At 35.0% G+C, this 17,184-nt stretch overlaps 1 protein-coding gene across 1 annotated transcript in view; it reads right to left on the bottom strand.

Moving 5' to 3' along the window:
* Nucleotides 1-15,289, bottom strand: part of LOC311176048 (tetratricopeptide repeat protein 6-like) — a gene marked incomplete at its 5' end in the record, with an annotated part of 33,331 nt that extends 18,042 nt beyond the window's left edge. Inside the window, 5 exons of the mRNA XM_084241359.1 lie at nt 3,030-3,149; nt 6,057-6,170; nt 11,016-11,150; nt 14,657-14,817; nt 15,229-15,289. Coding sequence (XP_084097485.1) covers nt 3,030-3,149; nt 6,057-6,170; nt 11,016-11,150; nt 14,657-14,817; nt 15,229-15,289 — 591 coding nt within the window. The remainder of the gene's footprint in view (nt 1-3,029; nt 3,150-6,056; nt 6,171-11,015; nt 11,151-14,656; nt 14,818-15,228) is intronic.
* Nucleotides 15,290-17,184: the final 1,895 nt, after the last annotated feature.

Below are 17,184 nucleotides of genomic sequence, written 5' to 3'. Positions count from 1 at the left end.
GAAAACTGTTTTCACATCTTGTTGTTCTGCTATTTACCTTCAAATTTCAGTACAACATGAGTATTGTAACATGTTATCATATACCACCACGCCACATACTTCCCCTCTCCAATGAGACTGTTAGTTTGAGGTGCCTAAATGTCTCTTCTTCACTACTTTTAACCTTGTGAAATATTTTTTTATTCATTTACTCTCTTCCTGGTAGGTTTTCAAGAGGACAAAGCAATAAAAAAAAAGTCCCCCACCCAAACAGGCCAACCAATGATTTCCCAAATAATACCAATTGAAATGCTACCCTCAACTTCCCGATCAAGGTATTCCTATGAAGGTGATACAACTACCCACCATCTAATATATTTTTAGCACTCATCCTACTTGACTTCTTTGTTAATCAATCCTTCCCACTAATGAACTTTTTCTGGGTGGATTTTATGATTTTGCTCTCTCATTGTTCTTCATCTGTCCTCTAATTATCCAGTCTTATATATCCCTTCATTGCTTTTTCCTCAGTATGAATCTTTTCATTGTTAATTTAATTTTTTTTAATTATTTTACTCTGCATAGAGAAAAAATAATTTTTGTCTTTTACTTATCTATTTAAAGTGTGTTTCTTATAGTCAGAACATAGTTGGACTTCTTTTTAAAATTCCAATCTAACATTCTCCTTATTTTAATTGATGCATCTTAACTATTTCTACTTAATGTATATATTGATATGGTTAGATAGAGTTGTCATGTTATGTTTTCTACTGCTCTCCTAGTTTCCGTTCACTTATTTTCCCTTTCTTGACTTGTTTTGCATTATTTCAATTCTTTTTTATATACTATGTTAATCAATCTACTGTCTTTTGCCTGAAGAGCTCACATTTGGGCAGAAACCTGACCAGTAGGAAGGGTATTCTGTGAATAGGAAATAAGGAGGAGGGGGTTCTGGCATGTTCAAGAAATAGCAATGGTGAGAGTGGAGTGATTAGAGGAAAGAATGTTTGACAAGGAAGTCAGATTGGTGAGCGCTCAGAATATCTAGCGTCTCAGATGGCCATAGTCAAGAGTTTAGTTTTGTTTTTTTGTTTTTTTTTTAAGTGTGATAGAAAACCACTGGAGGATTTTGAGCAGAGAAGTAGCTTGGTCTGCTTAATGTTTAAGTGATCTATTTGGCAGCTATAGAAAGAACAGCATGGGGAGGTACAAGAGCAGAAGCAGAGAGACTGGTTGGGAAGCCACGAGAGTAATACAGGGAAGGATTGTTGAAGTTTAAATTAAGAGGACAATGTGCCAAAATGAGAAATGGCTGAATTCAAACTGTACTCTGGCAAAAGAGCTGACTGAACTTGTTGGTGAATTAGATATGGGATGTGAGGGCTGGAAATCTGTTTTATTTATCTTCGTATCTTCTCTGCTAATGACAGTACCTTGTCTTATCTGAAAGAACACAGGAGTTGGAACCAAGTTGAACCTGATATCAAATCTTGCCCCAATACTTCCAGGTTGAAAGATCTCATCTAACATATTTGAATATCATCTTCCTCATTGTAAGTTACAATTATAACATATATAGCATTGCTGAGGACCAGATATATAGAAACTATGTAATAGAGCTATTTTTTTAAGAACTACACAATTATTTACTCATAGGTAAATCAGACCCGGCAACAGCTCAGATTCTCCAATAACTGAGGTCCTTTTGCCTCAACCCTCATTTTCCTCTCTTTTTCTACTTGAACATTGTGGCTGGCCCAGAGTACCTCAGTTTTTTCAGCTGCTTCAAATAAAGAATTATTTACTTCCCCCTAACCAAAGGAATTCTCAATTGTATATCTCAAAGATATTTTCAGTATACTAAGACCTAAAAGAATTCAACTCTTGAAATTACAAGTCATCATCATGCCAACTGCCTATTCTCAGACACTCCCTTAATAAGAAGTAAGTAATTCTGTGGGAAAGAATCTCAAAAGATGATTCTAGAAATAGAAAAAAAATAAAAGCCATCAATGGATATAAAAAGAATAGAAGTAGGGCCTCCCCGGTGGCGCAGCGGTTGAGCGCCGGGTTGCGAAGCTGCCCGCAGCCTCTGCGGCGCCGGTTCGATCCCCGGCTGCTCCCCGGCCACCGGAGGAGGGTCCCACATGGTGCGCAGACCTCTCCTGCCGCCCGCTGCTCCCCTCAGCAGTGTACTTCGGTCCTTCTGCCTGCTCTGCTCCCCGCTCTGGCTCTGGTGAATTCTCTCACCCTCCCGCGCTTCTGACTGTACCCAGTGCATGTATAAACAAAAAACAAACAAACAAATAAATAAATAAACATGCCTCTATTAAAAAAAAAAAAAAAAGAATAGAAGCATGTGAATGTTATCTGTGGTTTCTCAAAAACAAAGTAGCAAAACTCCTATTAACACAAAATTTCAAATTGCTTTTGAATTTTTGCCTTCATCAATTTCAATCCAAAGTTAAAACATATAATAAAAATTAAGAGATGAAAATGAGAACAGTGAATTTCTTTAACTATTTTGTAAAGAATTATGTTTTAAACCACTTGTTTCTTCTACTGAAAGTCTGAGTGCCTATTCCCAGTAACCGATTCTGTGCAGCTATTTTCCAGTCCTGTGCAAAACAAACACAATTTCTATTGATATATTTTCAATGGTAAAATGAGAAAAATTGTGAATAAGAGGTAGCACTGAGCAACAGAGTAAATGATACACAGATCATTTTATTTGCCAAATACTTGAATTTTGTGTAGTCAAAATATTCCCCTAGGGAGTTGATAATTGGTAAGAGATTTCATTAAATCAGAATTTTTTAAACATACTGGCTATTAATCTGTAGTCAAAACAGATAAGCAAAGTACACAATTTTCTGCAAAGATTATATTACACAGTCAAAGCATTTCAATACAATACAATTTCAATACAAAAGTTGAATTGTTGCACATTAATATTCCCATTTGGCATCAAGAAAATATTTGTTCATTAGTTTTCACAAGTGAACATGCAAAATCAAGTGGATTAATTTTTACAATAAACAAAGGTTTACCTCTAATGCAAAACTGTACTGCTCTAGTTCTGCATAGATGAGTCCACGATTAATGAAGGTGTTTAATGTCACATTTTCTCTAGCATTAAGAAGAAGCACAATTCCATAATCTTTTAATGCCTAGAAATAAAATAATCACTTAAACACAAACCCTAGATTGGGGTCTTTAGAATCATACACATTGGCAACAGACAGGTATGTTTATCCCCAAACTAGGACCTCAAAGTCCTGTAATTTGTCTTATAATTTAAAGCTTCCTCACTGATAAATATTATGAATGTGGCTATTTCTTAAATGCCTGCATTTAACATGCTATTATTAAATCACCCTAAGCACTTTTGTTGTAAATAGGTCGGAAGGAAGGTGAAACTCCCTTGCCCCACTCAGTAGTTTCCCTAAATAAATTTTGTTATTAAAGAGAGGCACTTGTTACCTTTTGAGATTTAACTTCTTTTTATTGTTTTGTTGTTTTCCTCACTGAGGCCTAAGGTTTATGAAGGCAGAGCTTATCCATTTTGCTCACCAATGGAAACCTAGTACTAGCATTGTGACTGCACATAATGGGCATTCAATAAATTTTTGTTGCCTGAATAAATCACGAGTCAAAGAAAATGGATCTTAATAAAACTCACCAAAAAAAAAAAAACACTTATTGGAAAAAATACTTCAAAAATTAATAGGTATACTGGAAGAAGAAGTTTAAGACATTAGTTTAAGCTGAAAATTAATCCACTCAGAGGAACTTTCTCTACTTTTTTTCATTCACTGAATAAGCAAGTTTCTACTAGTCATCTATTCTGAATCAGGTCCTAGAAGTGTCTCAAATTTGGGGTGGAACTGAATCTCTTCACTCATTTCTACTTAACCTGTTGTCTAAGAGAGCCATATGATTTGATCAGAAATGTCAAAATCATTTATGTCCGCAGCATTTGCTAACTGAAAATGCAAATAAATAGTATTGTACTCTTTGCTCACTGGTCCTCGTCTAGCGTTTCATAACTGTGCTCTTAAATGTTTAAAAAAATTGTACAAGTAAAGATCGTATATGGAATTGTGGGATAATTACAAATAAACATTGCTGAGTCTGTAAAAATAATTCATTATTCTTATTTTAAAAAAAAACTAGAATGTTTCCTTTCATAGATCACAGAATGTAAACTTCATCAGATGCCTTAGAGATCCACTAAACAGCTGAGATTTCACGAAGGTCAAAGCACAGGATTTTTGCTATGCCTCTGCTACAACTACCAGTCTTGGGAAAATTACTTAGCACTAAGCCTCATTTTCCTCATCTTATTGCTATAAATGTCCAGTTAAAAATATTTTGATTGTCTGTTGGTAAAGCATTTAGCTCAGTGCCTATCATACCACAAGCCCTAAGTAGGTGGTAACTGTTAAGGTTTTTATTAATATAGGGTAGTAGGAATCAGAATTCATTTTTGCTTAGCTTTCACGGAACCATTTCTTGGGAGCATGCTAAAGAGGACTTTCCATGGAAAAAGACTTGGGTTTCCTCTGTCTAGCCATTGCAGGAATGCTGTGAAACAGGTGGAGGTGGACAAAAAGGGAGGCGGTGGCGCTGTTAAATGACATCCGGTTCACATGCTGGACTTCAGACCTTTGACAAAGCCACCTGAAGACTGTTAACCGGATGCAAACAAACCTATGACACCAATACAGCTCTCTACTCCCCATGTAACTTGGATGCATTTCTAACCTCTCCTACTTCCATTTCCTCATCTGTAAAATGAGCCAATTGGAGGAAATGTGTTGGCTACGTGGCCACACTAAAATAGTCAATATGTTATTATCAACTGGATCTCTGTTTAGGTAATTGCTCATTTTTCTTATTATTAGAGCACACTGGCTCTGTCACACATCAGAGCTAACAAAAATGGGAGTTCCCTGCCCCCACCCAGGTCATTGTTTTCAGTTTTAGTGTTGCCCAGAAAAGGCAGGAGTGGGGGTTGGAGAGGGAGTCATCCAAGACACCTGCTGTGCAGGTTAGTCTGATAAATGATCCTTTAATTAGCTCCCAGAATCTTAACAACACCTTTGTTAAAAATTAGTTATTCATTTGTCAATAGATCAGGAAGAAAAGCACGATGTGGTTACCAGGAAGCTGTTAGGTGGAAACAATGTTTCTTGACTTCTTCCCTTCATAGCAGATAAATTTAAACACTTTTAAATGTTTTAAGCAGATTTAACTGTCCAAATTACAAGGAGATGGGGGAGTGTATCTGCTTGGAAAAGCAGGAATATGATGTCTTTCAAAGGGATGCTTCATTGACTGTGAAAGTGGGGAGAATAAATGGGAGGGAAAACATGGGTAAGAAGCAAGAGAACACTGAGCTCTCTGCTCCCCAATAAGGCATCTTGAATGGAAAAGGACCAAATGGACAAAAGGAAGGACATAGGGGTAAGATTAGACAAAAAGGGAGAAAAATTAGGGATGATATTAGAAAATATGAACGCAGACTTCTCCAAACAGAAGCTGAAAGAGGACAAATCTAGAAGAAGGTGCTGCAACTTTCAAAATGTGGAGGCAATCCTCCACCTTGCTGGCCCCAGGAGTTGGGAACCAGCACTCAAAACTGTCTACTGCACCTGTGGTCTGAACTGAACCAAAAAACTCCATGTTCTAGCTCATAGTGGTAACTTTTTGAAGCAATAATATTGTCAGTGATCACTGCTTGAAAATTTTGTACTGCTGCTTATCAATAAAAACATTTGCTCAAATGAGAATTACATAACGTATTTTAACTTATATGTGTTGAAATGCTTATGTAAGTCTTGCAAAATTAATTTTTCATTTGATATCGTGGAGATAATGTAAGAAAACTTAGTGAACACTAACAAAGACATTAAATATTCTTTGAAATGGTATGTTGGTTTCTCCTGCTTTGTAGGTATATTTCCATGGGAAATATTTTTCAAAGTGATAACAGGAATAATAAGGAAATATGCATGCATTTAATGTGTTTATAAGTACTTGAATGTGTTATTTACTAAAAATGGTCATCTTACCATTTGAATTTCATTTATCTTGGTGTAACATAATGCTCTGTTATAATATGCTATGTAACTGGTCTTGTCCATGTTGACAGCTGTAGTTAGATCTATAATTGCTAGCTTATAAGTCTACAAAGAAAAAAATAATTAAGTGAGAAGGGTTAATCATAATGGATGGAAATTTAATTGTAAACTAAATTCTTGGTTCAAGCAGTTTTTGGAACACTCATTTAACCACTCTGTGTATCATCCATGAAATTAAGACAATCAAGCTAATCTACAGAGTTAATTAAGATCCCTGGGTAGGAAATATTATTACAGTTTTTCTCACCTGCAAATAAAATCCAGTATATAAATAACACTAATGTAGACAATTATCTTAATGCCAATGTTGCTCTACACCAAGGAGAAAATTATACTACTTATTGGTAAAAGAGAAAGAAGCCACATTCATCAAACATTCACCAGAGTGTGCCTGCTTCTGTCACACACTGTCATAGCACATAGTCGTCATATTTTTTATCCACGTTTTCTTTTGCTCCCTCTTTGATGTTTCTCTGATACCTGTATCATCCATTTCCGTAGATAGTAATTTTCATGGAATTAACACATAATACAAGACCTTACCTTGCTTTAAAGTCTTATTTGCAAAATATTTCATATGAAACAACTACAAAGAAAGGTCAGAAAAGTAGGGAGATAAGAAGTAGAGAAACCAATTGTTCCATGAAGTATCAGACGTCCAGAATGCTCACACTCCTAGACCCAGTCATTTCCATTAAGGAACCAATCACCAACAGGAACAGTGATCTTGTTCTCAGTGAGTCTACTGTAGTATTTCAAATAGAAAAAAAAATTGTGTAACCCAAATGTCTAACAATAAAGTGATTCAAAATAAACATAGGTAAAGTATTACATAGTCATCAAAAATGGTACCTTCATGTCCTTTGGGTAAATACCTAGGAGTGGAATTGCTGGATCATATGGAAGCTCTATGTTTAGTAGGTCCAGAAATCTCCACACAGCTCTCCATAGTGGTTGGACCAGTTTGCACTCCCACCAACAGTGCAGAAGAGTTCCTTTTTCTCCACACCCTCGCCAACATTTGTTGTTGCTAGTTTTTTGAAATATCAATTCCAAAGAGCACCTGCACCCCTATGTTTATAGCAGCACTATTTACAATAGCTAAGCTTTGGAAACAACCCAAATGCCCAAAAATAGATGACTGGATCAAGAAGATGTGGTACATATATACCATGGAATATTACTCAGCATTCAAAAAAGATAAACACATGCAATTTGCAGCAACATGGATGGCGCTGGAAGGGATCATGCTCAGCGAAATAAGCCAGAAAGAAAAAGAAAAATATAGGATGGTCTCACTCATAGCAGGAATCTAGAAAACTTAAGTAAGGGACCAGGAAAATGAATAACTATAAGAAAATGAAAATCAAAATCAACAAAAAACTATGAACCAGAGACACTCTATGGGGGTTAGGGGGCGGGAGGGGAGGGATTGGGGTCAAAATAAGGGGGTTACAATTGTATGGGGAATACAAAAATAAAATTTATTATAAAAAAATGGTACCTTCAAAGATTTAATATAAGCAGCAGGGCATAACACAATTAATGTAAGTAGCATCATCCCAATTCTAGAAAATGTATACATCAGAAATTATTCAGAAAAAAAACTAAATGTGAATATAATAGAATGTTCAGGACTTATTTGATGATGAGATAATGGGTGATTTTTATCTCCTTATTTTCCTTCTTTAATAAAAATAAGAGGGGGCTATTTAAATGTCAAAAAACACCCCACTACTTTGTAAAAAATTATGAATTAATATCCCATTGATGTGTTGTCAAAATATAAGTGTTCTATGTCTTTCTGTCCTTCAAACCATGGAAAGTCTGAGAGGAAATAAGGAAATGAACCCCAGCTTGGCACGTAAGCAGCCACCTACTCTAAAGTTGCAGTAAAAATGGCAGGAAATCGCCCTACCTTGTTGTAGTACTTCAGAACTCCTCTGTAGATAAAAGCACGCACACTCCGGGGATAAATTTTGATGGCCTCATTACAATTCAAGATTGCTTTGGAGTATCTGCCTTGCAAACCATAGAAGGCCACTCGACTTAAATATGCCTTTTCAGAAAAAGAGGAGGGATACAGAAATGAATGTTTTAGTAAAAGTATTAATTCTACCACTATGTATTGTATTTGAATAAATCCGTGCAACCAAAGATGGTATAGTTTTTTTCCTAGTCTCTTTTGTTAGAAAACATTTCAAACATATAGCACAATTGAAAGAATAGTACAGTAAACATTGATTTACCTACCATTTCTGGATTCAATATTTGTCAATATTTATTAACATTTCACAATATTTGTTATATGTTTTTCTCAACTATTTGAAAATAATTTGCAGACATCATAGTACTTGACCCCAAGTCTTCCAGTATTCATCTCCTCTGAAAGACATTCTCCAGCATAACTTCACTCTCATTATATACTTAAGAAAATTAAGAGTACTTATTTAAAATCATCAATATTTAGCTTATATTCAGATTTCATATGCTTTTTATTTTTTTTTTATAGAGGCATGCTTTATTTATTTAGTTTGTTTGTTTGTTTGTTTTATACATGCACTGGGTACAGTCAGAAGCGCGGGAGGGTGAGAGAATTCACCAGAGCCAGAGCGGGGAGCAGAGCAGGCAGAAGGACTGAAGTACACTGCTGAGGGGAGCAGCGGGCGGCAGGAGAGGTCTGCGCACCATGTGGGACCCTCCTCCGGTGGCCGGGGAGCAGCCGGGGATCGAACCGGCGCCGCAGAGGCCGCGGGCAGCTTCGCAACCCAGCGCTCAACCACTGCGCCACCGGGGAGGCCCTTCATATGCTTTTTAAATCAGGATACAATCAAGTCTCACTTATTGAATCTTGTGTTGTCTCTATATTCTCTTAAAAGGCAGAAATCAGGGCCTCCCCTGGTGATGCAGTGGTTGAGCGCTGGGCTGTGAAGCTGCCTGCAGCCTCTGCAGCGCCAGTTCGATCCCCGGCCACCGGCGAGGGTCCCACATGGCGTGCAGACCTCTCCTGCTGTGCCTGCTGCTACCCTCAGCAGTGTATTTCGTCAGTTTTCCTGTTCTGTTCCCAGCTCTGGCTCTGGTTAATTCACTCACCCTCCCGCACTTCTGACTGTACCCAGTGCTTGTATAAAAATAAATATTTTTTTTTAAAAAAAGGCAGAAATCAATGTGATAACAAAATGAGAAGTAAATAATAAAATTAATAATGATATAGTATATGAAATTATAATTATTAGTTTAATAATTAATAATTATTAAACTATTAGCAATATTTATCTATAAGAATTCAAAAAGCGTATGTGTGAATATATATAATTTCCCTGTTAGAAATAATATTTTTGATTCACGGGAATATACAGACATATGGATTATAAAATCCAAATAAAAAGTAAGTATAAGTAACCAATTGCTAATATAATAGACATGTTCAGGATTCAATAGTTTTAACAAATTAACACACTCTTCAAATCACAAATTGTGTATTTAAATACTTGGTAATGTTGGTCTGCTCTAGCAATGAGTATAGTTTCATTCTAAGGCTTAATGTGTGCTCAAGATATGAGAGCTGGGTCTAAAATTATGATTCTTAAAATGTGGGTAGTGGCATCACTGGGGAACTTACTGAAATACAACTCTTCATGCCCTTCCAAGACCAACTCAATCAAAAACCTTATTTTAAAAAAAATACCTGGTAATGGTTTGGATCGATGGCAAGTGCATGATTAAAATCCAGGATTGAGCCATCCTTTTGGAGTTTTACTTTACAAATCCCACGTTGATAAAATCCTTCAGCAAATCCAGGATTTGCTTTCACAGCTTGTGTAAATGAATCAAAAGCCTGGAAGAGCATATTAATATAAAGCAAATTGTTTAGTGAGTAGAATACATTAATTTTAAATGTTAATAAATCACAGTATGTAATTGTTGTTGAATGGTTTTTCACCCTACTTTTTTGCTATGTTAAATACATTTCTGCCAGTGACTATATTAAAATGTGTAGCAAACAAAAGTAACATTTCTGAGAAAATCAGAGTATTATAATTTACAAGTCCCCTTAGGCCCATAAAGAAATTTCAGTATGATGGAACTCCAAACTTGTCAACTTTGCAAAACAAAGCTGAGTTTGCTGTTTGTTGAAAAGGGCTGAAAATGAAAAAAAATTATAATTAAACATATACTTATTGGAATTTCTTAATAGAACAACTAATCAAGTGCAACTCTTATTTAAAATTGATACAAATTTTGGACACCATCCTCCTCTAGAATGACGTGTGTGTGTGTGTGTGTGTGTGTGTGTGTAAAGATGAAGTTGTAGAGCAGCCCATATTAGTCATTGGAAATTATCAATTATTTTACATATTCCTCATATCATTAATAGTTTTGAATGAAGAATTAAAGAAAATAGTGAAAGACTGTATAGACAATAATTGAATCAACAGACTTTCAATTAATCTGGCCATCTTAATAGTCAGTTTCAATCTGATTGAATTTTTCACTTGCCAATAAGCAAAGCGAGAATGTCCTTATCATTTCCCATTTAATCTATCTTATACTGACATACACAATTTAAATATTTGCAATTCAGCAAATAAATTCATAGTAATGCAATGAAATTATGTTCCAATAATAAGTTCTTGCAGCTGAAAATTTACAGTTTTGATGGGAAATACAAATTAAGCTTTAGTCTTTGTTGACAAGCATCACATGAAATGTGCTGATCAAACAAAGCCATGTGGACGTATCGCAGGTGCAGACTGAATGTGATAAGCTAAGCTTTATGAGATGTTTTGGGTTAGTCCTTCACTGGGGAGGTTGCTTTCAGAAATAGAATAGAATGTAAGCAATCAGTTTCTAAAATACAGATAACCTACGTCCAACTACATAAAATACCAGTTGTGTGTTGCCATCCTCCAGGTAACAAAGACCCAGGTAATACAGACAGTCTGCTGAAGCTGCTACAGCACTTGGCCCTTTATCGGAATGAGAAAACACTTCCAAAGCCTTTTTAAATGTTTTCACAGCTTCCTATAATGATAAAAATATAAATGTATAAGGGGCAGTGAATGTTCCTTTCTAATATTGATTTAATACAACAGCCTTAAACACTAAAAAGACTTCACCAGGCTCAGAAAAGTCACAGATCTTGCTGGTGTAATTTAAGAACAGGGGCTTCTAGAACTATAATTTCTAAACATCTAAAGGTTATTTTCCGTCTGGCTTATTTTGGTAAGTGTAGACAGAGAAGGACAACACATGTGATTTTAATCATGTGTAATATAGAAAAAAACAAACAGGTGAACTAATTAAAACACAAATAAACTTTGGACTGTAAACCAATTAGTGGTGACCAAAAGGGAAGGGAGAAGAAGTGTGCGTAAATTGGAATAAAAGGAAAGCGAGGTATGGCATGGTATGGCATGGTATGGTATGGTATGGTATGGTATGGTATGGTATGGTATGGTATGGTATGGTATGGTATGGTATGGTATGGTATGGCATGGTATGGTATGGTGTGGTATGGTGAAGAATAATTTAGAAATTTTATCATGAGCTTAACAGCATATACAATGCTGATTCGCAACAATGAATACCTGAAAGGTATATGTTATAAGGCAATGTTATTTCAATAAAAATAAAAATTATGCTCTTATACTCTTGAATCAGACTTAAACTTATGGACAAGTTTATGGCCAATTTCTTAGCAATTTTCCTGAAGGGAATATTGGGCAGCTGTTAGGGTATAAAAGATCTATAGTAATAATATCCAATGAGGTTTTAACTGTCCTGCTGTGAGCTAGAGGGGGTTCCACTGGCACCAGAAAAGAAAACTAACATGAAAATAACCCATTTAAATTATCTAGTCAAGATAGCTGAAACTCACTAATGAGAAAAAAATCTATTTTCCAATGGAAATACCTCTTCATAATTAACTAATCAATGTAACATATATACATATGTACACCTACATAAATGTACATTGTACATTTATATATGTGTATGTATATATCTGTATAGCTTATACAAATAATTGTGACTCTTTAGCCATTTTCTAAATTATATTAAATTGCTGAAGAAAAAATGAGATTTAACTTGAGTATGCTAAGTGTGTACCCACCCTTAGCTATTCTCCACATGTTTATAGCTCACTCAATATCTAACCTTCCCTCCTCAGTCTCAGCACATGAACTCCATTTCCCTCCTGTTTACTTTTCAATGTATCTACATCTTTGTATTTTCCCTTCCAGTGTTTGAGTGGTTTCTTTTCTTCTGCAAGTTGTGTTCTCAATTCTATCTCCTTCTGTCCCACCTGCACTATTTCCTTCCTCTTTTGGATCTATGACCCACCAATGTCTTCTTGAACCGATAAAGAGTCTTCCATCCCACTTAAGTTAAAATAAATGCATCTTCACTTCCTCCTCTCGCTGATGTCCTAAACTGTCACTCCTTTGCTACTCTGAAAAATCTCCTTAGGAAGCTCAGGAGGGATTTGCAGGTAAGGCATTTTCACATTCTGAAAACAGTACTGTGGCTGCTTGGTGGATAAAGGCTTGGGAAAATGCAACACTCTTGCTATAATTCAAACAAAATAAAAATGTTTTCTGGACTAGGATAGTGACTGTGGAAATAGAGAAAGGGAGAAGAGTTGAGAGAGATGTAGGAAGCAGAACCAAAAGATCACCACAAATTGGGTGGAAGAGGAAAATCAAAAGTAACCCCCAGGTTTCTAGCAGAACAAATATGGCAGAGGAGAGTCAATTTAAATATGAAAGTTCCCAAAAAGAATTCAGTATCATAAAAGTATCAATTCTGCCTAAAATAACCTAGGGATTCAATACATTTCAAGTAAAATTCCAACAGGATTTTCAGTGGAACTTGATCAATTGTATATGGAAGAGTCCTGGAGAAGAATGTAGTAGGGACATGTTCTACTAGACAACAAGGATTACTACAGCTATGTATAAAGACACTGTACTATTGGGCCAGGGAGAGAAAACACTGACCAGCAGAGAATAGAAAACCAAATATCAAATCTACATGTACATGAAAACACATATGATAAATGTAACACTTCAGATCATTGGGTTAAAGAAAACATTTTAATAGATGATGCTAGAGCCTTTGGATATTCATTGTTTTATCTTATTGCAAATCCCCAGAGAATCAAATTAAGATAGAGTAAGGCCATAAATGGGGGGAAAAATCTTTTAAACTTTGAGAGGAATATATGGGAGAATATTTTTATGACCTTGTCTTACAGAAGGACTTTTTTTTAATAAAATTTTTTATCAATCGAGAAGGTGTTGTATATATACACAATGGGATACTAATCAGCGATCACAAAAGATAAACACACCATTTGAATCAACATTGATGGAGCTGGAAGGGATAATACTCAGTGAAATAAGTCAGAAAGAAAAATATAAACACCTGGATGGCATCACTTAGATGTGGAATATAGAGAAGCAAAATCAAGGTTTAGACAAAGACAAACATTAAAACCATCCTTTGAAAGCAGAATAGGGAATGAATTCTTAAATAAGAATTTTTATGTAATCTATAACAAAAAAAATATTTTCAACTTCAGTAAAACTAAGAACCTCTGTTCATTAAAAGATAATAAAGTAAATTCCAAGACCAGCTACAAATAACAAGAAGATAGGTGGAGATTAATATATGAAATTTGTTTTTTAATTTTCTGAAATTGATGAGTAAGACAAGCAAACAAAAAATGTGTACAGGAGATTGATAGAACAGGAAGCATGAGTGGCTAAACAAAAATATACAGAGGGCCTCCCTCTGTAAATATGGCTCAGGGGTTAAATACAGCACTATCAAGCTATCAGCAGCCATTGCAGCATGAGTTAGATCCCCAGCCATCCTGGGAGCAAACCACATGGCATAGCAGACCTCTCCTGTCTACCCAGATGGTCCCCTCAGCGGTATAATTCAGTAGCTCCGCCTGTCCTGCTCCCACTCTGTCTCTGTCTCCCACTGTGTCTCCCACTCTCTCACCCCTCACACCTTTGTACCCCAGTTCTTGTTAAGCATAAATAAATAAATCTTTAAAAAAAAATATATATATATGTACAGAAATGCGTAACCTGTGCTCAAACTAGAAACATGAATTAAGAACATAATGGGACATCAGCTTTTATCCAACAATGACAAAACAGAAAAAGCAGGTCAACAGGATCACACATATACTGCAGGAGGGAGAAAAAATTGGCATAACTTAATGTGTCATTTTCTTGGAAGCTAAACATTCACATGCCACCAATTCTGCTCCTAGGAATATATCCTGGAAATCTCCTCCCCATATCTACAGGAGTCATTAAAAAGACTACTTATAAAAACCCTATTTTAAAGAGGAAATAAAAATAAAAAGAAACCACCCAAATGTTAATTAACAGAAGAATCAACAAATAAATGATATGACTAAGTTATGTAAAAAGAATATATAAGCTGCCATTCTAAGCACAATATGAAAATTCCATTAATAGATTTAGCAAACATTACTCAAGACTTTTCACCTTGTTTTTCTTGGCCTTCATTTGGGCTTTTGCTAAAAGAGTGTACATGGTTATCTCCGGCTTTTGTAAAATCACCCCTTCCAAGATCTGAATGGCTTTGTCATGTTTTTCACAAAATGAATAAATGAGTGATTCCTGTATAGGACTCAACCCAATGGAATCTAAAGGAAAAGGAAAGTTTATCAGTATCTTTGTCAAATATCCAGGAACTAGAATGTGCCTATTCCCAGGAAGTCAAACAATTCAATAACCTATTTAATATGAGTTAAAACATTGTGACACTAGAGTCTATTTACTATTAATAATCAAAAAGACATTCTAATTACAAGCAGAAAATGAATAAATAAAAGTATAAGCTTGATATTTTCTATAATAATCTCTCACAAAATTCATTGTTAATAAGTATGCTACTAATTGATTATGTACGTGTGAAAATGAAGTGTTACCAAATCAAACTGACTTTCAAGTGAACACTCATGCTCTCTATACATAGCTATTACAAATAGCATACAAATTCTAAAGAGATTTCTTTTAAATGAAGACTATTATAATTTCTCATTAAATACATTTACCTTTGTTCATTGCTGCTACTTGATAAATAGTGAACTTTGCAAGATCGTACCTTTTCATCATAAGAAGATATTGTCCTCTAGAAGAAATAATATCTTATTGAGTCTAAGCAGTTAAAAATGAAGTTTCTTATATCCAATTACTTAAAACTTTACAATTATACTATATTCACATGTACTTACATATGTATAATAAATTAATGTGAAAATTAATCATGAAAAATTAATGTGAAAATTAATTCTGATAAATTATGAAAAATTAATTAATGTGAAAATTAATTATGACAAATTAATGAGAAAATTATACACATTTTATGTAATTTTAATAGAGAAATTAGTATGGATGTGTAATGCAATATGTGATTTACAAAATGTAAACCTGAAAGTACTGAAATTTTTTTGCAGTTACCTTCAATTGAAATCCTGTACTCTGTTACTAAGAAATTATTCAAAAATAGAGCTCAGGGACATAACAGGGGAAAATATTTACATAAATTACTGACATGTGGTTCAAGAGTCAAAAGATAAAGCCTTTATCACAAGCATTGTTCCAGTCCAGTTTTCTATGTCTTTATAGTTCATTACCCATATTAGAGATTATAACATTTTTGGTAGTGATAACTCGTAACTTACAATAGGTCACTTAATTGTGAACTCTACTAAATTTGAAATACAGTTTCCAAAAATATGTATCTTTTTTGCTGAATTATTGAGACTTATGTTTGGTAACTCTACGGACACAAACAGCTGTTCAAATGTGTTATCTTACTTTTATAAGATATGTGATAACTATAAACCTTGTAACTTAGAGAGGCTTCAAAGAATGCAAATACTAAACAGTTGTGCTTTGACGCAAGGTTACAGTAAAGGGAAAGATCTGGCTATCCTACGTTAAAAATCACCTTAAAGTTTAACAAAAATTGATGACTTACTGGTTGAAGAGTAAGTCCATTGTTGGGAAATTAAACATAAAAAATGGAGGCTGGAATGAGCAAGAGTACACTAAAGATCCCAACAACTAGCTCAGATGCCAAGTTAGCCCAAGAAGAATTCTATTTCTAGGCTCTTACCTTAATATGTATAATTGGATTCCATCTGGTTGAAGGTGGATGGCCCGAGATAACTCCCTTACTGCCTGTTTTAGCCTATGTAACTGTTGAGTAATAGACAGATATTTAATTCATAAGAATCCTAATTGATTTATTTCTGATGTTTATCCCCTCCCATCCTTCAACACTGAAGTTATGCAGTAACATCTCCTAATATACATGTTATTTCCTAAGAATAATCAATGCAACTGGGATATATAAAGGAGATTTTTTGAAAGTCTATGATTCCAATTCTTTGTGGTTTTTAAAACCATTTATCTTCAATTTTACCCACAAATATATACTCTCATTTGTTTTCCTTTTTTGTTAACTCAACTCTGACATCTTTTTCACCAGACTTCACCTATATTAATAAACTAGCTTGTAAAGAAGGGTAAAGTAAAAAGTAAAAGTCAATTTCACTTTAAAATAAGGAAAGAAAAGTGAGCTTGCACTTAAATTGATAGGCAAATGAACTAATGAAACAAAATTCAAGAATGATGAAAAAGGGCCTCCCTGGTGGCGTAAGGGGTTAAGCACCGTACTATGAAGCAATCCACAGCTTCTGCAGTATGAGTTCGATCGCGGGCCGGACAGGGAGCAACCCATATGGTGAAGCAGATCTCTCCTGTCTCGCCTGCTGCTCCCCTAAGCAGTGTGTTTCAGTCAGTCTATCTGTTCTGTTCTCCACTGTCTCTGATGAATCCTCTCACCCCCCATTGCTGGCCAGTACCCCAGCTCTTGTATGCATAAAAAATAAATATTTAAAAAAAGTTGCTTTTAAGAATGATGAAAAATATCTGTTTAACATTTGCATACACTAAAAATCAAACATTTAATCTTTCCTTAACAATGGTCACAGAAGCATAGT

This window comes from Talpa europaea (genome assembly GCF_964194135.1).
Source record: "Talpa europaea genome assembly, chromosome: 8".
Classification (NCBI taxonomy): Eukaryota; Metazoa; Chordata; class Mammalia; order Eulipotyphla; family Talpidae; genus Talpa; species Talpa europaea.
This window is presented reverse-complemented; position numbering and strand designations above follow the sequence as displayed.